Raw genomic sequence first — 27,838 nt, forward strand, 5'->3', positions numbered from 1 at the left:
TGGCCACTTGATTAAGTTCACCTGTAATGAAATGTACAGTAATCCATTTCCACTTAACGCTTCACTCTTATCACAGGTTGTTCAAAAAATATATGAATAAGGCATTCTGTGTCATAGTTGAATACAACAAATATGCATATTGAAGCAAAATGCATAGAGTTTTTTTCAAGCATTTTCAAGCCTGAAATGGCTAAATGCTGTAAAATACATATATAAGGCATTCAAAGATGTGATGATACAGTATTTAGAGGTAGACCAAGACATTAATGGATCAATAACATCACCATATAGAACAGCAAATGCAATCATAACTTCAAATTAGCAGCCGAAGGCCGGTGCTACTGGCGAACCATAACCTCCAACCTCGGCGAGAAGATGGAACTTAATGATAATGTGTATATAGTATTGTACATTTTTCACTAGGTCAGTAATGTTACATTGATATGACATATCTATGGCAGGAAGTACTGTACCAGAAACCCAAAGTAAGAAAATGCTAACATGTATTAGTCTATGTACGTCTTATTTTTTCTTATTATGACTGTAAAGGTGAATATAGGGGTGTTATTTAATGTCCAAAAGGCTCTAATAATGTTAAAAGTGCACAGTGCATGTATTAGACTGATGATAATATAACACCCTGGCCACCAGTCCAAGGTGTACTCTGCCATTTGCCCAAAGTCAGCTGGGATAGGCTCCAGTATACCCCCGCCACCCTAGTGGATAGCATAGAAAATGGATGGATGACGCCCTTCACAGTGAGCCCAAATGAGGGTTCCAGTCTAACGGCCCATCGAGTCTAAATGACTTCCTGCATGTTCCCTGTCAGGGATTTAACAGCCCAGGCGGACTTGACACCATCACGGTCGCGGCTCATTAACGCCTTGGCAGCATTGCACCCAGGAGGCTGGCGGTGGGGGTGGGGGGGGGGGCAATCATTAGGGGAGAAGGCCAAGAGGTATAAGTGATGACGGTACGTTTACATGACAGTAAACATGTTTCTAAACATGGATAAGTACTCTTTCCAAATTCACCTGCAATGTGCACGCAGTCCTGTGGTTGGCCGTTTCCTTTTGTGAAGAAACACAACACGCATGCGCACAAAACACCTGTTTTCTTTTAAATAGTTGACCAGCTTTACCGGATAACACTTTGGCTAAACACACACAACACACCCAACAGAACGTTGAAAAGTTGATGACGGTATCAGAAGAGACACCATAGTGACAACACAGAAGCATAGACTATCTGAAGGCACAGCAGAAGGATAAATGAGCAGCATGTGGCTGCAGAGCCACGGGTTGCAGACCTCTTCACTAGAGCACCCAAATCAATATGAAGTAAAGGGTTAGTGGTCTGCTGTGCAAAGTATCAATAAAGCCACGGCTTTCCAAATGTGAGTAAATATCCTGTTTGGCCTAAACCACAGATAATACACCTGCTTTCATGGATGACTAAGGAAAATGTTCACATTTAAAAGGGTGGAATTACAAGATACCAAAATAGTTGTCAATTGGTTAATATGGTAATCGTTGAATCGTTGAATGGTGCCCTAGGTGCTTGACAAAAGTAAAAACAAGTTACACAAAAAAATAAGAACAACATAATATCAAATTAAGATAAAAACACTAAGAACAAAATCCAGATCCAAGCACGGAATCACAAATAAAATACATACAATCATCATATGCCAAAAGCCGGTCTCACTAAATTAGTTTTTAATTGACAGGACTGTAGTAGACCTTAAGGAGGGTTGAAGGGAGTTCCAAAAGAGAGCTTTACAAGCTGGCAACAATCGACGATGGGGGAGTTTGCATGTTCTCCCCGTGCATATGTTTTCCGGGTATTCCGGTTTCCTCCCACATTCCAAAAACATGCTAGGTTAATTGGCGACTCCATATTGTCCATAGGTATGAATGTGAGTGTGAATGGTTGTTTGTCTATATGTGCCCTGTGATTGGCTGGCGACCAGTCCAGGGTGTACCCCGCCTCTTGCCCGAAGACAGCTGGGATAGGCTCCAGCACCCCCGCGATCCTTGTGAGGATAAGTGGTAGAAAATGAATGCGAGACAGCAAATAAAAATATGCATGGAAAACCATGTCAACAAGCGGCCGCAGTTTGCAAAATCCTTTCTTAGAACTCATTCTCAAAGTCACATGGCTAGTTTCACTTGCTGTTATGTCGACATGAGTCAGTAAATTCGAGGGGCGTCGACTTAAACCGCAAGAGTTTCTGCAGTACACATGATACTGTAGTACATTACACGTTGTGAAGTTAGACTCGGGACATTTACCTCGCACGTCCTTGCTTTCCACAGGTTAGATTGAATGAGTGAGTATCTTTGCCAAACATTTACATGTCTAAGAACCATTTTAATGTTTTTACCGTCCAAAACACTGTTGCCACGTAAACCAACTGCCAACAATCACACAGACTGTATGCGTTCTGTTACATCAGTGTGCTACAAACAGGTACCACCAGCAATTTCCGATCGAGAATCTGACTCAAAGAAGCAGCTACAAAGTACTCCTGATGGGGCAGGAATTTTTTTAGAGGTAAAATATGACAACCCGCTCAGACTACAAGCGCACGTCTAGTAGAACCCACAAGAAAAAGTGGAAGCTCACCAGATGAAGCATGTCAAAGACCGAGTCTGATGAACGTTTCCTGGGCTGACTCCACTTCAAAGCGGACATGACTGCATGCAAAAAAAAAACTCCGCACTTTGCAATCTCAAGTCTTCATGGCACGTCTGCAGCAGCAAGCAGACCTCCTCGTTTTGTCAACAGAAAACAAACAGCAGGTACTCAGGAGATAGAAGGACGAGCGAAGATGCTCGGCTGCCTCCTCTCCGCCCACCACCACTTCTCCCACTCCTTTTGGTCTCACTGCAATGCTCCCTCCCCTCACTGAGGACCTGACTAAGTGCAGCAGTGTGGTAATACAGCCTTGATCGTCTTCCAGCACGGGAAAAGAGATTGAAAAAGGGAGTAAATGATGGGAAGGAATCTCCTCAGGGTTGTGGTAGGGCAGGATTGGCTACATCTGAATATGAATGCAGGGTTTCAGGAAGTTGGTGTGGGGGGCAGTGAGCTGCAGGAACAACTGGTCCTGGAGGTTTGGCATTTAAATCATCTCGATGAAGCAAGGAACGAGGGGTTCTCGTTTTGCAGACATCCTTTGTCCTACGTCTTCTTAAAACCAGCAACAGTACACCATTTGTCTCAAAAGGCAGCAATTAAGGTGTGGCAGAGAAGGATTATGATGATTTCACTAACCTAACAGAAAAAGATAATTTGAGCAGTGTTCATGTAATCCGGATGAAAAGCCTCAATATTCATCCTTGGATCACACAAGGGTACAACCCAAACTGTTTTAGTTATGCAAGCGACAAATTAACATAACTAACCGTGATCCCAAAACCTGAATCCAAACCCCAGCCCAAACTCCAACTGATCCCTAATCAAATACATAACTTGAGCCTAACCACAACCTGAAACCCAGTGGTTCTGAATTATGTTCTGTCGTGCCCCCGAGAGGGGATAGGAGATCACGCAAGTAGGACTAAGCCTAACCCCACCCGAGATACCTAACTTCAACTCTACCCCTGGCCAAAACCCCAAGCCCAACACTAACCCCAACAGGGGCGGGTTGTGGGTCATATCCCAACCTAAAGATTAGGGGTCAAACCTCTGTCTTCCTGTGATATCAAAGGGGTCCTTGAGCAGGATACCGACTGCTGCATCATCAGTATGTAAATGAGGTGAATCTTTGCATATAGAAAAGTGTTTTTTTTAACTCAAAGCCCATTTAACACAACCTTACAATGATTTAAAACAGTGAAAAGTGATCTTCACCAACATTAGCAGAGGTAATAATGTGACAAGGTTGAGAATGCAATGCATGCTGGGAAGCCGAAGCTTCTGTCAGCGGCTTTCCCGCCTGTTCTCAGAAGAAAATCTCACTGCGGGTGAAAAGCACCAAATGTTGCGTCCAGGAAGGAGCGCTCGCTGAACGTCTGGCACCAGAGCCTGCTCACCAAGCGAGGTGGTAGATAGCGCTTGCTGCACGCCAGAACAAAAGCTGCTAAATGTCCGTTCTGCTACTTTTGTTTCCTGGCTAAGTTTGTCTTGAATGTTTCATCGCAGCTTGTGTGATTAAACCTCAGAAATCAAAACAATGAACACATAAAGCACGGTCGATTGTATTGAACCTAGCAAGCACTTAGTTATGTGGGCACTGATTTCATATTTAGGATTCTCTTCATCTCCATGTGTCACTAACACATTTGGAACATTAAAGACAAGCGTGTGTGAAGAAATAGGATGTAAGAAAGATTTTCACATCAACATAAGACGGAAAAAGGAGCAAAGGATGAGCAGTTTACAAACAGATGTTGGCTTACCTTTCTGCAGTCGTCAAACTGACCGAAGATCTCCAAGTCATCATCCAAGCTGTCTCCAGAACTCTCCAGCAGCAGCCCTACGCCATCATCAAGGATGTCTTCTGCGATAGACAATAATCCCATGTCACGTCGCTGTGTCTTCCTGGTCCCAACCCTAACCCCATCCAGAAAGAAAACCCAGCCCTAAAGTAACCTTCCACCTTAACTCGGCATAACCGCAGCCATAAAGAATACTCCAATCCAAACACTTAACCTAACCCCAATCCTAGAGAAGCCTCCAATCCTAACCCTCAGCCATAGAAACAACCTTTACCCTAACAGTCAACCTAATTCCAATCCTACCCCTAAACCCAGTTTGAAAGAAAACCCCAACCCTAACACTCAACCTACCCTCAAAGGTTCGCTGTAGAGCAGGGGTCTCAAACAGGTGGCCCTCGGGCCAAATGCAGGACACTAGTTTGAGGCCCCTGCCTTGATATGAAAGTTTAATGTTAGTGCGGCCCGCGCAAGTTTGATATGGATGCTGTATGGTATCATGTACCCAGAAAAAATTATTACGTTTGATTAATGTTCATGTTAAAGGTTAAATAACTGTTAATAGTTATCCTCCCTATCCGTGTGGAAGTGGTAAGTTTTTGGCTATTTAAGTTTAAAGGAAATAACTTGAAGGCTACCGTTTAGGTCGCTAGCTCTTTAGTTTGCGAGTTAGCATGTGTCTCAAGACCCTGCAGTTGCGCAATATGTTGTAAATAAAAAGAGTATAAATGTGACTATAGTTGTGTTTTGTCATGTCTACAGGGCTCTAATAATGCTTTGTTCATTTTAATCTGAAAAAAATAATTTGTCTACCCACCAACTATATGTGGTTTCTTAAGTTTTTATTATTTGCCGTTTTATTATTATTATATTTATTTATTACAGATTGATTGATTTTCTTTATTCTCGATTTGTTTATTTATTTTTCATCTTATTTTGTGCAGAAAAATAAAAATTAAGATATTTGAGAACAGTGGAATGTTTTATCAGAGCTTTTATTGTAGAAAATCGGAACCAAAGTCAAAAAGTTTGTATATTTTTCTGTTTTTAATTAATGCGTTTTTTTTGGGGGGGGGGGGGGGGGGCTGATGTGGCCCAGCCTTGCACAGACCCTAGCTCCAGTGGCCCCCAGGTAAATTGAGTTTGAGACCCCTGCTGTAGAGTCAAACAGACTGGAGTGGAACACTGCCCTACTATGTCATGACTGGCAACTTTTTCTTGGCCTTGGCTGAGGTAACGGCTCTGGTAAAGACTGGTGTTGTGTTTTAACTGGTGGGCACCTTGACTCTGGGAGAAGATGTCCGTGTAGAGGTCTTCCTCCACGTCGGAGCGTCTTGGCGGGAGGAAGCACAGCTGACGGCGGTCCACAGGAGGTAACGTGTTGACGGTCAGCGCCAGGGATGATCGGGAGAACGCCACCTTCATGTCGGAGAAGTCGAGACTGTGGGCCTCCTTCCCGTTCAGCTCCAGTATCTCGTCGCCCGCGTTCAGACCTGCGCAGGAGAGAACCAAGCAGCACACGAGAGCTGCTTCAAATGCTGCCGAGTTCTTGGCCAAGGCCAATGAGTCCTTTAGACCTGCTTGCTTCTATTGAAATAGCCTTTTGAATAAAAGCACTTCTAAAGGACACTGACAAAACATTAACATGAAACAGCTCATCCATTCACAGGAAGTTGAGATGGCATTGCAACAGACCTTTAGCGAAGGCTAATCCACCCGCCCTCACGTCTGTGATGTAAAGCTGCTGCACTCGGTCCTCCTCCACCACGGAGATGGAGAAACCTGGAGGAGGGAGAGTGGTTATATAAAAAGCCAGACACGAGCAGGAATACATCTGAATCATTTGTATAAGTCAAGTACAAGTCCCTACCATAACCGATCATGCAGGACTCGTCTCGGTCAAACTGGACCACTTTTGTTATCTTGGAGCAGAGCTCAACTTCCTTGTAAAGCTGTTGGGACAGAGGTTCATATGGAAAACGATTCCTGTTCCCGCGGATCAATAGTTTTGTGTGTTTTAGACAAAAGCAGCTTCTCGTGTCGGCATGAGTATGTTTACATACCAGGTCACAGATGTCCTCCTCCGGTTTGGGGATGTAGAACTGGACTTGGTTATCAATGAGGAATTTAAGACGTAAGTAGTGCTTGGTGGGATCCAGCTGGTGGGCCTACAACATGATAACAACAAACAGTAAAAAAACAACAAGAACATATGAATTCTGTGGTTGTAGACTACCATTATACCAGATGGTAAAGATCACTATGTGTTTTAGAGTCATTTATCAACCTTGCATATGGTTTCCAGCACGCACAGCGCCGACTCTCCAGGTTGGATGATTGTCAGCACCGGCTGGTCGTTTGGCAGACACACCCAGGAGGGGGTGAGGTGGTCAGGCACCCAGATGTCACTTTCCGTGCTGGGCCGTGGAAGACCCTTGCCAGATTCCTCCTCGCTGGTCTGCAACAGTGGACGCACAACGAGAGGAGCTCTGATTAAAAAGTAGGTAGTCATTTCAGAGTTAGTTGTTCTGTGACCTTCCCTCCATGGGGACATGGTCAGATTTCAGATTCGCCTCACAATAACATCAGTATTTTTCTGTCCTCTGATTGGATGATCAGAGCCAAACAGATAGTAGCGGTCTGGAAAGGAGGATAGATTTTGTCTTGAAATATTAAGTGGCTAGCGCGCAGGCCACACACCTAGGAGACCCGAGTTCAATTCCACCCTTGACCATCTCTGTGTGGAGTTTGCATGTTCTCCCCGTGCATGCGTGGGTTTTCTCCGGGTACTCCGGTTTCCTCCCACATTCCAAAAACATGCTAGGTTAATTGGAGACTCCAAATTGTCCATAGGTATGAATGTGAGTGTGAATGGTTGTTTGTCTATATGTGCCCTGTGATTGGCTGGCAACCAGTCCAGGGTGTACCCCGCCTCTCGCCCGAAGACAGCTGGGATAGGCTCCAGAACCCCCGCAACCCTCGTGCGGATAAGCGGTAGAAAATGAATGAATGATTGATTAGAAGCTTTTTTTCAAGTCATGTTCCATTGTGTGTTTACTGTCTTCCTGTGCCAAACACACCAGGACAATTACCAATTTTACTTGACCAATTTCCGCCATGTAAAGCCTCGTAGGCAGTTTGAGGTCTGCATTTGTATTTTGGGTTGACAGGGAACGTAAGTGTGTTTTGGTCATCGTGCTACCACACTTCGTTATGCCGCGCCTGTGAGGTTCAAAGACTTGCATATTGAGCTCATGCACACTCCCAAATAAACAAAGCGGAACAGCCTGCCTTGTATGCGCTTCGGGCAAGCTAATCAATAAAAGTGTCCTAACCTGGTGAGCCTTGGCAGAGTCAGTGTATGTTCCATCTGCAGGCTTTTTCACAAGCACTTCACCATCAGCAAACACCTGCAGCGACAAACGTCAACATTCGTGCACGAGAAGAAAGCGAAAAAGAGTTAACTGTTGGCACACAAACCTGGTTGATGCTGGGGTGAGCTTTCGTCTTCTTTTTGGACGTGGTGTCCAGACCCCACAGCGAGGAGAAACGGCTCTTGCGTTTGCTGCATGAGCGGGACATGGCGTGCGCTCGCCGCCTCACGCCCGTCTCCATGCGGGCTGCCACCTGACATGCAAAAAACAAAAAAAGAGAGATGATCAGATTTTTGTAACTATTGTAACTATTTGGTAGAACAAAGCAGAGTCAATGATCCTGGTTGCACCATGCTCAGCGGTGGAGCAAAAGTTCACAGATGAAATAATGCACGTGAGAGCCTTAACACTAAACTAAACTTCTGGATCAGCAGCAGATATTCAGATGTAAGTACTCATGGCGGAAAATGTGACTACATCGCAACGCGTGGGAGTATCAGAGAGAAAAAAAAAACGATTACTATTGCACCCTGCTGGTGTAGTGTAGCTCCAACGCCCACATGCCTGGCAACACCGGCACACGTTGGCGGCGAGGGGCCACGCAGAGATCTGGAAAACGTCTCAAATAGAACTTTTCCTGCACTGCTTTTTGCTGCACGGTAATGTGACCTCAGTGCAGACGTAGGAGGGCATCACAGAGCCTCCTGAGCGGGCGGATGCCCCCTGTGTCAGACCCCCGGTGCCAAAATAAGACAGTTGTTCCCAAAGCATGGAACAAACTACATGCCTGCGGCTGTTGTTGTGTTCAGCCCTGACAGAAAATGTTTTGAACTTGTGGATTATGGATACAATATTTGACTTTTACATGAAATACTATTGTATTTTAATACTCTGATATGTACATATACTGTAGTATGTTCTGTAATGACAATATTATCCAAATCAGTCTTACACTATTCATACTCCTTCATAGGCTTGCACACAAGTAGAACATGTAAAGTAATTATGACAAATTTATATAATTTAAAAAACATTTCAGGAAAGTTTACTGTCAGATCTTTGGATTTCATTTTAATTTTCTTTATATTTTCATATTTAAAATGTGTATATTTAATTTATTTATTGTGAATAGTACTTAAATACCTTTAATTGCAACAACCAAACATGTTTTTGTGCATACAGGAGATGTGCTAATTGAGTGTCTGATTGGAGGTGAGAATTTGAACAGGAAGTTGTCTTATAATCAAGATTATGTTAAAAAAAAAAAGTAACCTGCAATAAATCCCCTTGAATTCAACTCTGGAGAGGAACTACTCACCAGAGCGTGGAAGGACGAGACGGAGAATATTCCCAGCCGCCCCATGGCCAGCTTGGTGGGGCGAGAGGCGAAGGCCAAGAGACGCTTGGGATTGGGCAGCTCACCGCCCTGCAGACTGGCCAGGTAGCACCGGAAGCGAAAGAGATCCATATGGAACTGCTCCAGGTTCTGCTCCCATAGGAAGATCTGTGAAGCAACACAGTTAACTGTTCATCGGGTTTCATCACACAAGCTCCTCTGGACGGACGTTTAGTGGGGCAGTGGAGCGATTCTGCTTATTCAAATGCACCGCTCCCAGTTTTGGCTGTGGTGTTTGGAAGAGGCGAGCCGACGTCGGTTGCCAAGTGGCCCAGAGACAAGACAGAAACAATAGCGCACATTCCACTAGCTTGCCAATGTTTCAGCCAGGCTCTTTATCTATACACTTCAAGCACAATGTGGAACCTGACATTGACCCAATGATTCTGATGGGTCACCCAACAGAACCATATACCTGGCAGGCACTACAAAGGCCACAGTTTAAGCAGACCCAAGAAAGACCATTCATATGCAGAGAATGATGAATGTTGCCAACTGCATACGGTGGCAAACATTCACCGGTCACAACATAAAACCACTACGACTACAACCTTGTAAAGTATTACCTCAAAACTGAATATTACCACCTTTAGAAAGACATAGTTTCTCATGCAAATCCACTGGATGTCACCTGACTCCAATTTTGGATATTTGGATTTCCTTGCATTGCAAATAATAAATGCCCGTACCTGATCCAAGATGGTCTTCCTCTTCTTGGCCTCGGTGACAGCCGACAATTGCATGTCGCCCATCTTCTTCATCTTCTCGTCCATGTCGATCTTCTGCTCCAGCTTCTTAAGCTCGGCACGGAGCAGGCGCACCGTGTCCTCACGTTGGTGCTGTCGGGCCACGGCAGTGGCGCACGCCGAGTGAATGGCTGTGATCCAGTTCTCCAGTTCTGTCTGGCTGCACGTCTATGATGGGGGGGCATAAACGGTACATATTAAGCAGGAGTAAAAACCATAGATGGAGACAGTAAAGTATTGGGGCAGCAGGAGAACATGAAACCAAAGGTCTGGCTTAGATGAAGATTTAAGGTTGAACCCAAGTCAAACTCCGGACTGATCACTCAACTGATTATGTGTCGTGTCCCAATACTTTTGTTCATATAGGTGACCTTTCTCTCACCTGGAACAAGAAGGCATCTCCCAGCGAGTTGCTGAGACAGAACACAAAGTCCTTCTTGGGATGCTCGGGCACCGCCTGGACTATACTGTTCTCCACCCAGATGGCGTGCTTGGGGACGCTGTTGTTGTCGATACCCGAGCGGCCGTCGGTCTCGTAGAAGAACAAAGTGCAGCCTGAGTTATGAAAAAAAGAAAAAAGGAGTTCATGGTTCCATTTAAAAGCAGGAGATCCCTGATCTCAAGAGGAGTGACAATGAAAGATTTAATTCTGCTCTCTAGTGGCCGATGGTAAGAAGTGCAGCATGGCAGACCTCCCATGACACACAAAATACATCCCTGGATCTGCATCTTTATCCAGATCCTCATCAAAATAAAGTGGCTTCCTCCCTGGACATTTCTTCACCCCTCTACAAAGTTTGATTCAAGTTGAGGACAAACCTTTAAGGGACACCCAGTAGCTCTTCCACTTGCGTCTGGTGGCAGACTCCACTTTCTTGTTCTTCTTGTGCACAAGGAAATTCTTGACAGCAAGCCTTCCCGCTTTGCGCACCATCCCCTGCGTGGCGCCCAGTAACGGGTCCGAGTGGTAGGCGGAGCTCATGGTGCTCTGCTCGTCGCTCAGGGCCGCCTCCTCCAAGCTCTCCGTCTGGCAGGAACTCATCTCCAGCTCCTGGCGGAAGTTCTCATAGACGCCCTGCACGCAGTCGCCAGGCCCACCGCTACCACCTCCTCCGCCGCCATTGCTGCTGCCACTGTCGCTGCCGGCGAACATGCTGCCACCCGCAGCCGAGCATACAGAGAAGGAGGCGGACATGGTCTTGTAGCGGCGGGACTCAGCCTCGGCCGTCACCCCATCGATGCCGCTGTCCTCGTACTCGCTGCCCTCGCCGGCTGTGACATCCTGTGACATGGCAGAGGCCCGTGACAGGTGAGACGGCATAGTGACCACTTACTCCTCATCACAGCCCGACCAGTCATACCCCACACAGAACCTAGCGGCTCACGTCAGACATGTTGCAAACTACAGCAGACTTTTCTCCCTTTAAAACGTTTCTGCTCTAAACAGGACCACCGCTGTTGTTGCAGTGCAGGCTGCCCTCGCTGTGGCACCGCCAGGTCTGCCCCGCTCCTACACACATGGCCAAAGGCTCCTGGGAGATGAAGGGGGGGAACGCTGAGCTGGGTATCTCCATGTGGTCACGTGACCCAATCATGCGCTGGGGAGCTCCATTCACCAGGAGGGGGGCCGCGGGGGCGCCTCGCAGTGACAAGGCCACCATGCACAGTATTTTTACTGTGACACTCTTCCACGGGCCTCTGCTCGTTTGCATAACAAAAGGCGGAGGCATTTCAAAACGGGGGGAGTGACTTTAAGCTCACACCCCCTCCCTCTTTCTCTCTACTGGACCAAGAAAAACAACCAGTGAAAAAATGGGAGCTTTCCTTCAACTGTTAATGGGATTGTGTGTGTTACGCAGTAGAAAAAACACTGACACATGAAGAGGACGGGGGGGCGGGGGGTCTTGTTTGTGTGGTGCCACCAGGCTGCATTAACATTCTGGACCTGTTTCCATCTTCTCATTTGGAGAACAAACAGGAGCCATGACACAGCCTCGCCTCGGGCCCACTGACATGACACACTGGGTGTCGTTTACACAAAACAGCGCTTGGTGTCTGAAAACACTTGAAAGCAGGACTAAAGGTGGTCATTGTGCACCAAACTCAAAAACCCAAGAAGAACTCTACCATTTGTAAAAGAACATGAATGTATCAAAGAAAGACCTCGTGTCTTACCTGGATGGTCTGCGCCCTCCTGCCCTGCATGCCCTGCCCGGCACACACGGCGACTTGGGGGCCGCTCAGACCTTCAGACAGACAATGGGAGCGCCGACACGGCAGGGTGTAGGCGCTGTAGTTGTTGCCCTCCTCCTCTGAGATCATCTTATTGTCGCCGTCCCTGGTGGCCCGTTTGGCGTACCGGCTATGGGGTTGCCTGCGACCGGGCGCCTTCTGGTTGTACAGCTCGTCCAGAGAGTTTGCTCGATCATCCGCAGGGCTGGACTGCAGGAGGCCTTCGCAGTCGGTCAAATCCCGCTCATGTCCCGGTGTGATCATCTCCTCAGTGCTGGTCAGGTGTTCTTGGCTGAGGTCCGAGAGGGAGAACTCCAGACTGTCATCTCGCCACGTGTCCGCTGACTTGGATCGCTTCTTCTTGAAGCTGCCCGGCTCCTTGGAGCTGTCCTGTATGTCCTGGAGGTACGTAACCTCACTTGCGTACAAGTCCTCGTCTTGCACTTCCTCCGCCGTGGGCCCGGGGAGGGTTATCAACATGGTGTTGACGTGCGCCGTGGGACTGGTCAGGTCGTGGTGGAAAGACATCGGCCTCAGGTTCATGGACACACGGTCCACCCAAATGGGGCTTCCAAAGTCTGGCAGTACGTTGGTCTCGTTGAAAGGCTCCAGACCATTTTCGGCCAGGGACTGCGGGATGCTGGGCGTGCTGCTGGAACGCGTGCTGGTCTCAGAGTTCCTGTGCTCTATCTTTCCTGACGAGGCATGCCGACAGCGCCTGGACTGCTTGTTGGAGATGCGAAGAGACCGGGACATATGCTTACGTGACAAATAGCCACGCTCTGTGCCGTAGAAGGCATGGTCCCCGTGCTGGCTCTCCACATTTCCCATGATTCAGAAGCTGCAGAGAGGAGACCAATAGCTTACTGAAATAAGAATTCTACTGTTAAAAAGGAACATGTGACTTGTGGCAAGTAGCCTACCTGCAGGATGGATGTGACTTTTCAAACATGTTGCTCATCAGAGAGTCTGGAATTTCAGCCCTTGTTACAATCCACAAAGCTGCAAGAGAAGACATAGATTAACTCATAATATTTTTTATAATATCCACAGCTTGAAATCAAGACTCCTTGGTGCACGTGGAGTGTTTGTGTGTGAATAGCTTGGAATTCAATATGGCAATAATGACAACATGAACACCAGCGTCATTTTGAAAGATTTGGAAGTGACAATCCAGCAAGGAGTGATGTTCTGTGGACCGTGACAATGCACCCAATTGGACTCCTCCACTTTTTCTTATCTCTTTTCTCTTGCCTCTAGGCTGCAAAGTAAAAAAAATGGCCCTGGGAGCATCAACAGATGGGACGAGAGATTAACTAGATTAATGTGTGCACCCGTCCTCTCAGGACAGCCCCCTTGGGGGTGTGTTGCATTTGCGTGCATCTCCAAAGCAGGGCGAGTGGGAGCCCAACCCTCTGCTGCTGATGCTTGCCTGCACAGAGGTTGGAGTTGGAGGGGTAGTATGTTATGTAAACTGCTGCTGACCCCATTTTTTTTGCTCCCATTTTTTTTGCTGCCTTTCCCTTCATTCTGCTCTCTCATCACCCCTCCCTCGCCAGCAGTGCACAGTGTTTGATCACTGAAGGACGTCCATGCTTTGTCAGCCCGCAGCTTATTGGCTGTGACATTCACCAGGAAAAAAAAAAACAACTCGGAAAGGCCAAATCTCTTAATGACTACGGGATACTGAAGAACCTAAGGAACACGCAGTTCAGGAACATCACTTGAAAGCTGAGCTTGGTCCAAAAATGTAATAGCTCTGTCAATGACCTACTTTGCCACTAGATGGAGCGGTTGCACTCTGAGACCTGCCAACCTTGAAGAAATGTCATGAGTATGATGGTAATTAAAGAGAGAAGTTAGTGTTAGTGCAGCTACAACTAATTGATGCATGACAACAGTCAGAATTTGGAGGCCTTTGCGGTGGCTGGCCGCTCTCTGAACTGCACCACCAGCCGAGCAACCACAACCCTAACAGTCAAATGTGGACCGCAGGACCCTAGTTTAAGGCCCCCGCCTTGATATGAAAGTTTAATGTTAGCGCGGCCCGCGCAAGTTTGATATGGATGTACGGTATCATGTACCCAGAAAAAAATATTACATTTGATTAATGTTCATGTTAAAGGTTAAATAACTGTTAATAGTTATCCTCCCTATCCGTGTGGAAGTGGTAAGTCTTTGGCTATTTAAGTTTAAAGGAAATAACTTGGAGGCTACCGTTTAGGTCGCTAGCTCTCTAGTTTGCGAGTTAGCATGTGTCTCGAGACCCTGCAGTTGCGCAATATGTTGTAAATAAAAAGTATAAATGTGACTATAGTTGTGTTTTGTCATGTCTACAGGGCTCTAATAATGCTTTGTTAATTTTAATCTGAACAAAATAATTTGTCTACCCACCAACTATATGTGGTTTCTTAAGTTTTAATTATTATTATTATATTTATTTATTTATTACTGATTGATTGATTTTCTTTATTCTTGATTTGTTTATTTTTCATCTTATTTTGTGTAGAAAAATAAAAAGTAAGATATTTGAGAACAGTGGAATGTTTTATCAGAGCTTTTCTTGTAGAAAATTGGAACCAAAGCGAAGTTCTTGAAAATTTTTTGTTTTTAATAAATGTGGTTTTTTTTGTTTTTTTTGGAAAACCTGATGCGGCCCAGTCTCACCCAGACCCTAGCTCCAGTGGCCCCCAAGTAAATTGAGTTTGAGACCCCTGCTTTAGGATCTCACACAGCATCCTTGCCAATCCGACTGCTGATTTCATGCCACTCCCAGTCACTAGAGGGCATACTCGTGTGGAATTTTGGTTACATCATCAGCTACATATCTCTGAGCTCCACATAATTGTCACTTTTTACAAGCACCCCCATACTACTCAAATATGCGACGAGGTACATTGAAGACGCAATTGTTCTTAAACAGCACCTGATATTTGACAAGCACCGAGGCCTGTGGGAACACGCGCGGGAGAAGAAAAATGTCCAAAGCGTCACCTGTATGAGAACCCGCTGAAGGACAAAAGCTGTCAAGATGCCTGCTGTCATTTCAAGGAAAGGCTGAACATTCTCACCCTGCAGCAAAAAATCCAAAAGAATTTACAGCACACGGCTACACTGGCGATGTAAGAACACAAACTCTTCCATGAGGTAACAGAAGAAATGGTGGGAGGTTGAAGGAAGTCTCATTTGAAGCTCACTTGACTGGTGAGAGGCAAGAATGTAGCGGACCAAGGAGTGACAAGCTCCAACACACCAGCCTGTAATCTGAACACTTGAGTGCGGGGAGATAATAACACTGCTAGTTGAAGAGTTACCCCTGGGGGGATTAGCAGGGGCGCTACTCACATTTCTGGGGTGGTATACTTCACTTAGCTGTAAACAGCTGCCTAGCTTGAAGTTCCCAATGTTCCCAATTCTCTCTGCAGCTGGTAGTGGACAAATAGCCACACTGGGCTGGGGGGTCATGTGATCAGACCACCGTAGGAGGAGATAAAGTCTCACTGACTGAGTTTTGAGGCTGTAGAGGCACAATTGTATGTTGATGTTGTTGTTCCGGGGAATAGCATACACTATGCAAAATAGTGCATGATATGCTGCTTGCTAATGTCATTTAAAAGAACAAAAATCACATTGGACCCAAAATGTAAAGTCATCTTTGGAGAAATAGCAATACTGGGCTAGAGTCATGTGACCATTCTACGGTAGGAGTAGGTAAAAGTCAGGCTTGTGACTGCATCGGCTTAATTTCATGTTGTTGTCCCAGAAATAAAACACTATGCATGGCAATGCATGGTGTGCTTCTTGCTCTGCTAACAAATAGCGGCACTATGCTGATGTCTTATGATGGATATTGTTATCCTTATGTCACATGATTAATAGCCACCTGCATTATTACAGAAATTGTCCATACAGTTGTGCAAGGTAATTGGCTGAATAAATATAAACAGCAAAGCCACAAATGTAGGTGCTAACTGCTAGCAAAATTGGCCTTTATTGCAACATCCTGTTTTGACAACAACATAATTATGATACTTTTGTAACCAACAGGTTTGTACAAGCACTGGAAAGGTAGCATTAGCGCTCATGTTAAAAAACAGGTGTCCTGGCTGGTCCGCTAATTTGTAGACAGTTGCAATGAGAGAGACAATGTTGTTGACTGCAGATTGGTACTGTCATTGTCCATTAAACACATACCAATATAGCAACGACATGGACATCATGAAGACAGACAACATGGACACAATAAAGAGAGACAACATGGACACCATGAAGACAGACTACATGGACACCATAAAGAGAGACAACATGGATACCATGAAGAGAGACTACATGTACACCATGAAAAGAGACTACATGGACACCATGAAGACAGACAACATGGACACCATAAAGACAGACAACATGGACACCATAAAGACAGAAAACATGGACACCATGAAGACAGACTACATGGACACCATGAAGAAAGACAACATGGACACCATGAAGAGAGACAACATGGACACCATGAAGAGAGACAACATGGACACCATAAAGAAAGACAACATGGACACCATAAAGACAGACTACATGGACACCATGAAGACAGACAACATGGACACCATAAAGAGAGACAACATGGACACCATAAAGACAGACTACATGGACACCATGAAGAGAGACAACATGGACACCATGAAGAGAGACAACATGGACACCATCAAGACAGACTACATGGACACCATAAAGACAGACTACATGGACACAATAAAGACAAACAACATAGACACAATAAAGACAGACAACATGGACACAATAAAGACAGACAACATGGACACAATAAAGACAGACAACATGGACACAATAAAGACAGACAACATGGACACAATAAAGACAGACAACATGGACACAATAAAGACAGACAACATGGACACAATAAAGACAGACAACATGGACACAATAAAGACAGACAACATGGACACAATAAAGAGAGACAAGCCCTAAATTGGATTCGCTTCAGGATTGATTTTCATGAATGGCAGGGCCGCCTGCGACCCTGTCTGACCCCATGTGGGCGGCTCAGGTGGCTTTGTGGTAATAAGAGCTTGATAGTTATTTGCATAGATATTTAGTTAGTGCACGGGGGCCGGGGGGCGGGAGGGGGATGCCAGTGCATGTCGTACTCAATAATCCCAACTCTGTGCCATAACTTATGTTAAATATGAAGACAATCACTCATGATGATTAACTTCACAAAGCCGTGTAACTGGGGGTGTCACAAGATCTCATGAGATTAAATCGTGAGTCTGATGAGCTCTCGGCCCGGGACGATAATAAAGTCATTAAGTAATCACACATTAATTGAAAATGAACTGGATCATTTTACTTCCCTCCGTATATATTGCCAAGCTTGCGTGTCTGTTTTCCTCCACGCAGGCAAGACGAGAGCTCACTGTGTGCATTGATGTTCCATAGAACAACGGCATACAGTCTCTTTGCATCAGTGGGTGGAGGCGGGGCCGCTAGCATACACACAGAACGCAGAAGAGTGTAACGTAGTAGAAATTGTAAATATTTTATGGATGTTACGTATTATATGGGCATCATCATCAAGGTGCTCCACCAAGATGTAAATAGTGTCCATACACAAACATCACGTACTACTCTACATAGAGCACCACAAGAGATCATGAGAATATTACTGCAAGTAGTACTTGCAGGATGGGGTGGATATAGTACGTGCAACAGCTGGCGTTGTTTAAACTCGGACACGTCCTTTGTGCAAGCGGCGGCGTCCGGCTGCTGCTTCTGTTGCCGTAGGCGACCTTCAGCCGACTGCTGCTCCTTTAAGTCAACACGTTGTTGCGTTCCTCTCACCAAAGACTCCACCGTCTGGTGAGAGGAAACGACCACAATGTATGCCATCTCAAAGTCATCAGAACTTTGCCCTTGAAGCTTCAAATAGAACAACAATGAACATCAACTTGGCTGCACGGCGGTTGAGTGGTTAGCACGCAGGCCTCACAGCTAGAAAACCTGAGTTCAATTCCACCCTGGAGTTTGCATGCGTGTGTTTTCTCCGGGTACTCCGGTTTCCTCCCACATTCCAAAAACATGCTAGGTTAATTGGCGACTCCAAATTGTCCATAGGTATGAATGTGAGTGTGAATGGTTGTTTGTCTATATGTGCCCTGTGATTGGCTGGCCACCAGTCCAGGGTGTACCCCGCCTCTCGCCCCAAGACAGCTGGGATAGGCTCCAGCACCCCTGCGACCCTCATGAGAATGAATGAATGAATGAACATCAACTCTACGTGGGCAACAACGGCTAAGCTCTTACAGCAACCTCATGACTTAAACAGTTACTTAGTTAGTGCCCGCAAGGCATGCTGGGTACTGTAGCTGGAACTTCCCTCCCATAGTTGATTAGATATTCGAAAGAAGCTGTTTCTTTTACTAGTTGTGAACTGATATTTTCCTGAAACTTACCAATGTTCTACTGCTGAGGACGCCATGTTTATATAACCATAGAACACAATATTCAATGTGCCTTGAAAGATCATTCAAATGGTCTAAAATGGTGGCTATCAGCACACACCAACGGGGAACCCACGAAACATCGCCTGTGTTATCCATCCATTTTCTATACCGCTTATCCTCACAAGGGTCGGGGGAAGGGTCAATAACTTCCTGTTGTGTTGTTCAAGTTTAAAAACATGAAAAAAAGCTATTTATTTATTAAAAAGCTACACAAACGCAGAGTACCGTGTCACCTAACAGTGCCACAGATACATTGCAGTCCTGTGGGAAACGCTGTGTGCTCACGCCAGCTCTTTCATTGTTACACAACAACAACACAGCTGTAAAAGCGCCAGCATGAGCAGATGGACCATAAAAAAAATATCACCATCATCATCATCACCACCATCATCAGGCGACCAAAGGTGTGACCTATCAGAGCACATCCTGCTAGGAGGTCTTTAGCCCCTCATTGGCACACTTTCAAGTCCTTAAACAGCTGTTAATGCCCGACACACACACACACACTTTCAAGACAAAAGGGTGAGGAGTCGTTTCATCTGTGTCTTACCAGAGGGGGGGGGGGCTACGTGCTAAAAGGGAGCCTTACGTGTGATTACGCGTTGACCACTTTGCTAGAGTAGCTGATACATGCATGCACTTATCAATCGTTTTGGTTTATTCATTCATTCATCTACCGCTTATTCTCACAAGGGTCGCAGGGGGTGCTGGAGCCTATCCCAGCTGTCTTTGGGCGAGAGGCGGGGTACACCCTGGACTGGTGGCCAGCCAATCACAGGGCACATATAGACAAACAACCATTCACACTCACATTCATACCTATGGACAATTTGGAGTCGCCAATTAACCTAGCATGTTTTTGGAATGTGGGAGGAAACCGGAGTACCCACGCATGCACGGGGAGAACATGCAAACTCCATACAGAGATGGCCGAGGGTGGAATTGAACTCGGGTCTCCTAGCTATGAGGTCTGCGCGCTAACCACTCGACCACCGTGCAGTGTTTTGGTTTACTCCATCCTTATTTTGTGTGAGGGACCTTCTTGGCAGGATGCTGTTAAAAAAATAGATTTAAAAAGTCCATTGAGAACACAGCTGGACTCATGCAGTCTAGAATAACATGACAAGATGGCCGCCAGGTTGTACGCTAACCTGAAGATGTTTGCATTCATTTTAGCTGAGGTTCTCCTCTATTAGTAAATGACTAGTAAACTGACTTACGGTGAATGAATTGTTTGCTGGCTGCACGGCGGTCGAGTGTTTAGCACGCAGACCTCACAGCTAGGAGACCAGGGTTCAATTCCATTTTCGGCCATCTCTGTGTGGAGTTTGCATGTTCTCCCCGTGCATGCGTGGGTTTTCTCCGGGTACTCCGGTTTCCTCCCACATTCCAAAAACATGCTAGGTTAATTGGTGACTCCAAATTGTCCATAGGTATGAATGTGAGTGTGAATGGTTGTTTGTCTATATGGTGACCAGTCCAGGGTGTACCCCGCCTCTCGCCTGAAGACAGCTGGGATAGGCTCCAGCACCATCGCGAGGATAAGCGGTAGAACATGAATGAATGATTGAGATGTTTGCTGTTTTCTGAGAAAAACATACAAATATATTTTATAGCCCAAGAGCTGTAAATGAGCAGGAAATGTGCACCACTGTCCACATTTGGACAAGATGGCCCACACTTTGGACACCTCCTGTACCACACCAACCACTCGTATTGTACTAGTGCACTATTGTACAATTTCCACACCTACTGGTACTGGGACACACCTGGTAATCAATAATTTTATCAATCATGTTGGATCATTTATTTCCATGCGTCCCCAATGAGTGACAAAAGTGCATTTTGGTTTCCCGTGGCGACGTGGGAGCATCATCTTGTCCTCACATGCTTCACATTCCTCCCTCTCTTCCCCACACACACACACACATGTGCGCAAGACGTTTTTACGATGACAGATTGCCGATTGAAGGTATCACAGCGGCGACCCAGTGGTTAGCCAAGCTCCATCTGCTAGGTCTGTGCAGGGAAAGGGAGCTGGTGGTGGGGTCGGGGATGGGGGGGGGGGGGTCTCCAAGGAGGGGGCTCGATTAGCGACTGAAGTGAAACATTAGTGGCGACAAACGTGCAGGATTAGTTTGTGGTACAGTAACGTCCTCAATTGGTGGTATATGAGGCCACGCTATGTGGACAAAAGTATTGAGACACATACAGGTGGCAAAAATTTGAACTTGTGTCCCTTTGTGAGGTCAGAGGTTGCCCCAGTTGGCCCATTAAACACCAAAGTCATCCAAGCATTCCTTGCTTTGTGCACCGAGGAAGAGAAAAGGATCTTCCCTAAAAACATAGAAGCATACGACTGTCCCACAACATGACCAATCACATTTGTAGCAAAATACTTACTTTAATGCAAATTTAACAATAACTTTTCCAAGCATTCAAGACTCCATTGAGATTTTGCTGAATTTAAGAGTCATTTTGCCAAGTGGGTCATTCATGCGCTAATGTCCCCACACTGCCTGCTGGCAGAAAAAACATCACCACGGCACTAAAAGCCTGCAAAGTGCATCCCAAATGTCTTTTTCCTCATCTGCCACGTTGGCTTCTAGGTCAGTAAATGAGGACTTGACTGCACTCCAAACGCTTTGGGGTCAAGGTCCTGCCTCGTTCTCATCGCTTCCTGAAATATTGATGAGGACGACACGGTGGAGGCCACACAATGTCAAGAGAATGTTCCTCTTCCTGTTTGAGGAGTTGCATGCATTACTTGGACATGGAGACAACCCCCCTGGAGCGTTACTTCCACCATTACACGTCCGCACCGTCTCTCCGCTTTGTTGCGTTGTGCACTCGAGCGGCACCGTGCTGCATCTACATGACGACTCGCACAAGCAGATGCTACGATCCTGAAGGAGTCTCACACAAACTGTAGCTGTCACATCTCTTATTCCAGCGTATCTTATTCCAGCGTATCACGTGGGTATATGCTTTAGAGCAGTCAGTGTACAGCTGCTACAGCAGGGTAGATGTACTATCCACACACACAGCCTTTATCGTCTCAACTGTCAATCAATTTTGCTTCCAAAAGAAGGCGAGTCAACCTTTTTGGTTGTTTCATGTTCATATAGATATTTTTTCACTTCTTTTTACACTTGGATGTGGTAAAATTGCTGCAGAGATTTAGGAGTGCCACAGTTTAACTCTGGAAAAGATTGTTCCTATTTCTGTTATTACGTTTTCATGTTCTGGTATTTTGGTTTGTTTTATTTATTTTGTTGTAGGCTGCAATCTTGCACATTTGATGAAAATATCTATTTTCATCAAATTAAACATCTAAAAATAATTAAAGCATGAAACAAAATAATTACAAAGAAAGAAAAATATTTTATAAAAAAATAAATGCTAATGAAAACAGTTTTTAACAAAGAAATGGAGAAAAATAAACCCTATTTTTATGAATAATAGAAACAATATTTAAAAAAATTAAACACTTTTTAATATGAATAAAAATAAAGAAATAATTAATTGTATAATTATTTACAAATAATATAAATAAATAATATTATTTGTTAATAATAAATAAATGATATATATAGATAATAAAGAAATAAAAAAATACTTTTGTCAAAAAATAAATAATGAAAAGAAACTTTAGAAATATAAATACTAAAAAATAAACGTAATTTTATAAATGTTATGAATAAAAAATAAACCCCTTTAAAAATGAAATTAAAGAAATAAACCTTTCCAGGTATAAATTGTCTAATTGTCATTTTTATTAATCAATGAATAAGTAAGATATAAACTATTGTAAAATAAAATAAATTGTAAAAATAAACTTTAAAATCTAAATAATAAAGAAATAAACCCAATTCTATAAGTAAATAAAAATGTTTACATTAATTGAAATAAAGAAATAAACCATTTTAAATATGAATAAATAAATAACTGCCTAATTTTATAAAGATTAATAAAGAAAATTTAATCACTTTTTATAAAGAAAAATAAGTACATCAATATAGAAAAGACACATTTTTAAAGTACAAACAACCTACTTTTATTCAAATAAGTAATAAAAAATAAATCATTTTTATATACATAATAAATAAACTCAAACTATTTTATAAGTAAATAATTATGAATGAAATACACTTTTTTTTCCAAATAAATCATTTTTGACTGAAGATAAGTAACGAAGATCCTGGGAGCAGCATTGAAGGAGAAGATACACACAGCAAGCTTTCGCATCCAAATGGAGTGCTTTGTCCTTATGGAGGCTCCAGGTGAGAGCACAACACCGACGTGCTAACAAGCTAACGGAGCAGCTGATGAGGTGCAAACATCAACAATGCCAGCTTTGTTCCCGCGCACAATTACAAGAGATTATTTCCCTCCTCAAGAGGCCAACTTCTTTAGCGGAATGTTGCAGCGACAACAACAAGAAGGTCGCTAAACAAAACCGACTTCTGCGTTGTTTTAAACTCAACAAGAGAAGCTCTGTGGTCCTGAAGACAAGGCCTCGCAGGTCAACGCATTTCCATAACCATGACACCAGATGAGCATTTCTCACCGCAGGGGTGGAGTGGGGGGGTGGGGGGGGACACAAAGGCAGCATTTGAAATGAACTCACACATCATAAAAGTCCTCCTACAGGACGCCGCCTGAGGATTCCTTCTTGACTTTGACCAGCTCACATTTGCAATTCATCATCTGGCCATATCAGCATCACAAAAACACACACACACACACACACACCGGGTGGCTTCTACAGGTAGGAACATGACATGGAAGCCCCACCCTGAATGGGAACACACGTGGAAATGCTAGAAGACGCTAAGAAATAAAGTAGGATAAAACGATGTTGGCAGGCCATATGTTCACTCAGTGGGTGTGCATGCCGGGCAGGGGGGGGTCACATTTGTCACCACACACACACACACACACACACAGTATGAAATGTATGAACTTACTGTCTAAAAGTGGAGTCCTGCATGAAAGACTGCTGATTCCTTCCTGCTGGGGGTGACTTGAAGAAGTGAGGGAGGGATGGACGCAGCCACTGTTTGTAAATGCCCCCTCCCTCACACACCACTCCCACCCTCCTATGATCCCACCCCCCCTCCAGCCAAACCTACAGGCAGCCAGAATGTTCCCTCCCTCGTCTACGCTCTAATTGCAGGGAAGGCATGGAGCTAGCACGCCAAGGCGGACACAAGCGTCCAAACCAGACGAAAGGAAACCCCGCATGGCTTTGCAAAAACATTGGAAGTGTGACTGACCGGGATGGCTGGATGGCTGTTGTCATGGCAGCAGTGATGTCATGTGACAATCACGTCAGCGGTGACAGCCGCGCCAGACGAGGAAGAGGAAGCGGCGCGCCGACGTCGGATGCGTGGACACACGCTGGAGAGTCAAAACCTGGATGCACAAAACAAAGAAGGAGGGGCTCCATCAGGAATCAGGATGAACATGCACACTGATGGAATTATTTCCGTCAACAACAGAAGCATCTAAACCCCAAAATGCAAATGGTAGAGCTCGACATAGCAAGTACATTTCTACTCAGCAGCATTCCTTATTTCTAAATGGAATATGTTGGTACTAGAAAACCACATACTTTTTAAACTATATTAGAGCCCTCTAGACATGAACTAAAACCCCTATATCAACTTTACACTCCTATTATCCAATATAGTAGACATAATAAGAGAAAATAGGACATATTAGACACAGAAAACCGATTTACAACCTTCTAAATATGGTTTTAGCATGATTAGAGGCTTCTATACATGATATAACACCCCTATAGTCACCTTTACATTTCTAGTACCCAATTTTGTAAACATAATACGAGAAAATAAGACATATTTGGCACAGAAAACTTGTATACAACCTTCTAAAGAGGTTTTTTTTAACGTTATTATAAATAAGTGCGAGGGGAACTGAGTGGTGGGTGGACAGGAAGTGATATCAGAGGTTCAGAGTTGAGTTTTAGCTTACTTTATCTCATAATTTATTTAGTAATATGGAGTTTTTATCTCGTCATTTTTACTTTTTATCTTAATTTAACTTTTACTTTTTTAAAATAAATCTTTTGATATCATAATTATTACTTTTTGTCTCATAATCTTTACTTTTATCTCACAACTTCAACGTTTTAGCTGATAATTTTGACTTTTATCTCATAATTATTACTTTTTGTGTCATAATTTTGACTTTTTAGCATATGAGTTCAACTTTTTATCTCATAATTTTGACTTTTATTAATTTTTAATTATGTAATAATTCAAATTTGTATATAATTTTAATGATTAATTATGACTTTGTGTCTCATAATTTCAACTTTTTGTCTCAATTTGATCTTTTTAGCTCAGATGGCGGAAAGGGGTTTCCATACAATCCGCCTAATCCCAGAAATCCATGAAACAGGAAGTAGCCAGCAAGCAAACAAAGCAATGAACAAGCTAACCAACAACATGACTTAATACTTTTGCTTTTCACGCCACAACAATCAAGCTAAATTGCATAAAAGTGTCAAACAAACGATGTATCATACAGTGTGATATTTGTCTTTTTTGCTGTTATTTTTGGAGTTAGCGAGTGGCCACTTCCTGTTTGCTGAATCACAACTGCGTGTTTCTGCCAAAACGTAACGCAACCACCATTCAAGGGATGATCAATCAACAAATGAATTTGAGTGTAAAGACCACAGAGATTATAATGATGATAGGCTTTAGCCGTCTAAGCTGTCTTAAGTGTGAAGCTAGCATGAAAAAAGCCTTGAAAAGCATCAATTTGCCAGCGCAACACTTCCAAGCGCTCATCGCCGCCCGGCTGTCAGCTTTCGTTCACGTGTCTGTCAATCAAGAACACACCGTGGGAAGCGTTTGTCAGGTTCTGATGCGTTCAGTGTGGTGGCTCGGCGTCACCACGGCGACAAGATGCTTGAAATCCATCATGTTTGTTACACGATACGCACAATCAGACGCAATGGATGCTAGCTATGCTAGCTTGTCTGTTTTTCTATATAAACATCCAATATTTGTATGTCGTGTTAAGAGTTTGGACTAAGAATAACATGCCTGGATGAGCCACATATTTTGTGCTTTGATGGACGCAAATCCTTTGAGATGCTGACGCTGTTCAGATATTAGCATTAACGTTCTTCAGTCAGGATCATTGTGACATAACTCCACAAAAACCAAAGCAGAGCTCTTAAAAGTTAACAAGGAGGTTGTTCTCGCCTTTTACCTCAAAATGGAGCCCAAACACGGAAGGGGTCTCGGTGCCTTGAGGCCACGGGGACCTTAAAACTTTTGTCTGGCGGTGCTAGCTTGAAGTAAAAGGTTAGCTAATCATTGACTGAACACGTCGCTCTTGTTGTCAGTGAGCGACCGTGGGGAGAAATTCTCCAAACTGAAATAGAATCACGTCTTCAACAATTCACACGTCCACACGCACACGTCTCAGTCCAACGAACAAACAGGAAGTCCCAGTCAACGTCTTGTAGATTCAAGATCACTTCAGCAGCAGACTGTCAGACGCCATTAGCATTAGCATTAGCATACAGAACTAACGGATGGTTCATCCAGTCTTGAAGGTTTTTGCAAACTTTGAAGATAATATTCATTTTTAAACTAAGCAAGATTTTGAGTTTGACCGCCATGTCGTACTTCTTTTATCACAAAGATATATAACCATATTATATCTCTTGTATTTTTGTGGAAGATTAAAGACAATGTGAACAAAACTAAGATGCGTTCTTTAACTCAGTTGATACCAAAGACAAATTTATACATTTTATACACCAACAACCGTTTTTTTGGTAGGTTCTATGTTTATGTAGCCGTAGAAGATATAATAGTAGATAATATTATGTCTAAAGGGTCTAAAATGGCCGCTAGTGAAAGGGTTGTCTTTTGCCGTTGTAAACGCTAACACCAGTTTAGTATTTGCGGACCCAAACTTTGACGAACCCAATGTTCATGAAAGACAGTTTAAGTGTTCATTGAACTAAACCCATTTTTATAAAACAAACATCATGTACATGTTTTTGTAAAAATGAAAGCCAGTTGAGTACTTTTAGTCATTCAAACGCAACTATGCTATGCTAGCTATGGTCTTCAACAAAACTAAATGTTGTGTTTAGGTAAACAGTTGAAATGGGAGCCATGCTGGGTTGAGTGCTAGCGTAAAGAACCTGAAGAAGGTCTTGAGAGCGGTAAAGACTGCGGTGGTACGAGTGATGAAAAACAAGGCAGACATGAAAGCAGCGTTCCAGCCAGGAACAGAGCGGCATAGAGATCATTAGCTAGAGGATTCCTTGCAGCCGAGGCCTCTCAAGAGTCCACATCAAAGACACAAAAATCATTTAGCATTCAAGAGGAAGACGCAGAAACCTTCACGCCTTACAGGAAAAAGATGCAGGCCAGTCTTCTTGGCTTCTGCTACTGGTAGTCCTCTTAATGGGGACCACTGGTGCCATCTGGCAACACCTGCCAGGCCGATTGGAGGCACACAAAGTCCTTAGGAGCTCCTCCAGGCTGGCTTTGGAGGAACTACGACTCCACGGTACCTAGTGGGCTCCTCATGACTCTACTGGAAATACAGTCCTACTTCCGCGTTCGGCATTCGTTCATTCCTGAAGGACTGGCGAAAAACAAAAAGCACAAATAGGAAATCCAATGAATCTCTTCCAGACACCCAAAACACCGCCTGGTTTGGTACATACAATATCCTTGTTAGGATTAGTTTTAGGAGTTAGGGTCAAGGTTAGGATTCTGTGTTACGATTTAGGACTACGGGTTGGTGTTAGGATTAGTTTTAGGAGTTAGGGATAGGGTTAGGGGTTAGAATTAGTTTTGGGAGTTAGGGTTAATGGTTAGGATTAGGGTTTAGGATTAGTGGTTAGAATTAGTTTTAGGAGTTAGAGTAGAGGTTAGGATTACGGGTTAGGGATAGAATTAGTTTTAGTAGTCAAGGTTAAGATTATGGGTTAGAGATTAGGATTAATTTTAGGAGTTGGGGTTAGGATTAGTTTTAGGAGTTTGCGTTAAGGGCTAGGATTAGGGTTTAGGATTAGTGGTTAGGAGTTAGGATTTGTTTTAGGAGTTAAGGTTGAGGTTAGGAT

The 27,838-nt window shown here is 44.1% G+C and overlaps 1 protein-coding gene and 1 long non-coding RNA gene across 11 annotated transcripts in view; one reads left to right on the forward strand and one right to left on the reverse strand.

The window, feature by feature from the left end:
- Positions 1–27,838, forward strand: part of LOC131134338 (uncharacterized) — a 63,178-nt gene that overhangs the window by 25,088 nt on the left and 10,252 nt on the right. For 2 of the 7 annotated variants that reach the window (XR_013627948.1, XR_013627949.1), the window contains exon 4: positions 6,748–13,840. The exons of 1 other annotated variant lie outside the window; for it this stretch is intronic. This is a non-coding gene — a long non-coding RNA (uncharacterized LOC131134338). Of the gene's footprint in view, positions 1–4,416; positions 5,318–6,747; positions 13,841–27,838 lie in introns of those variants that run through there. 4 more of the 7 variants (XR_009131381.2, XR_013627950.1, XR_013627951.1 and 1 more) reach the window with 3 other exon arrangements.
- Positions 1–27,838, reverse strand: part of LOC131134328 (rho guanine nucleotide exchange factor TIAM1) — a 42,701-nt gene that overhangs the window by 10,363 nt on the left and 4,500 nt on the right. Inside the window, exons 2-17 of one of the 4 annotated variants that reach the window (XM_058079475.2) lie at positions 23,988–24,126; positions 13,114–13,192; positions 12,134–13,031; positions 10,778–11,240; positions 10,341–10,513; positions 9,902–10,126; positions 9,135–9,320; positions 7,923–8,069; positions 7,778–7,852; positions 6,730–6,900; positions 6,506–6,610; positions 6,313–6,394; positions 6,138–6,224; positions 5,723–5,935; positions 4,407–4,507; positions 2,629–2,673 (exon numbers count right to left, since the gene is read on the reverse strand). In XM_058079475.2, the coding sequence (XP_057935458.2) occupies positions 2,629–2,673; positions 4,407–4,507; positions 5,723–5,935; positions 6,138–6,224; positions 6,313–6,394; positions 6,506–6,610; positions 6,730–6,900; positions 7,778–7,852; positions 7,923–8,069; positions 9,135–9,320; positions 9,902–10,126; positions 10,341–10,513; positions 10,778–11,240; positions 12,134–13,021 (2,961 nt within the window). In that variant the 5' untranslated portion in view covers positions 13,022–13,031; positions 13,114–13,192; positions 23,988–24,126. Of the gene's footprint in view, positions 1–2,628; positions 3,399–4,406; positions 4,508–5,722; positions 5,936–6,137; positions 6,225–6,312; positions 6,395–6,505; positions 6,611–6,729; positions 6,901–7,777; positions 7,853–7,922; positions 8,070–9,134; positions 9,321–9,901; positions 10,127–10,340; positions 10,514–10,777; positions 11,241–12,133; positions 13,032–13,113; positions 13,193–23,678; positions 23,819–23,987; positions 24,127–27,838 lie in introns of those variants that run through there. The other 3 variants (XM_058079473.2, XM_058079474.2, XM_078792704.1) reach the window with 3 other exon arrangements.

This window comes from Doryrhamphus excisus, linkage group LG8, assembly GCF_037039965.1.
Source record: "Doryrhamphus excisus strain RoL-2023G ecotype Guam linkage group LG8, RoL_Dexc_Guam_v1.1, whole genome shotgun sequence".
Lineage (NCBI taxonomy): Eukaryota > Metazoa > Chordata > Actinopteri > Syngnathiformes > Syngnathidae > Doryrhamphus > Doryrhamphus excisus.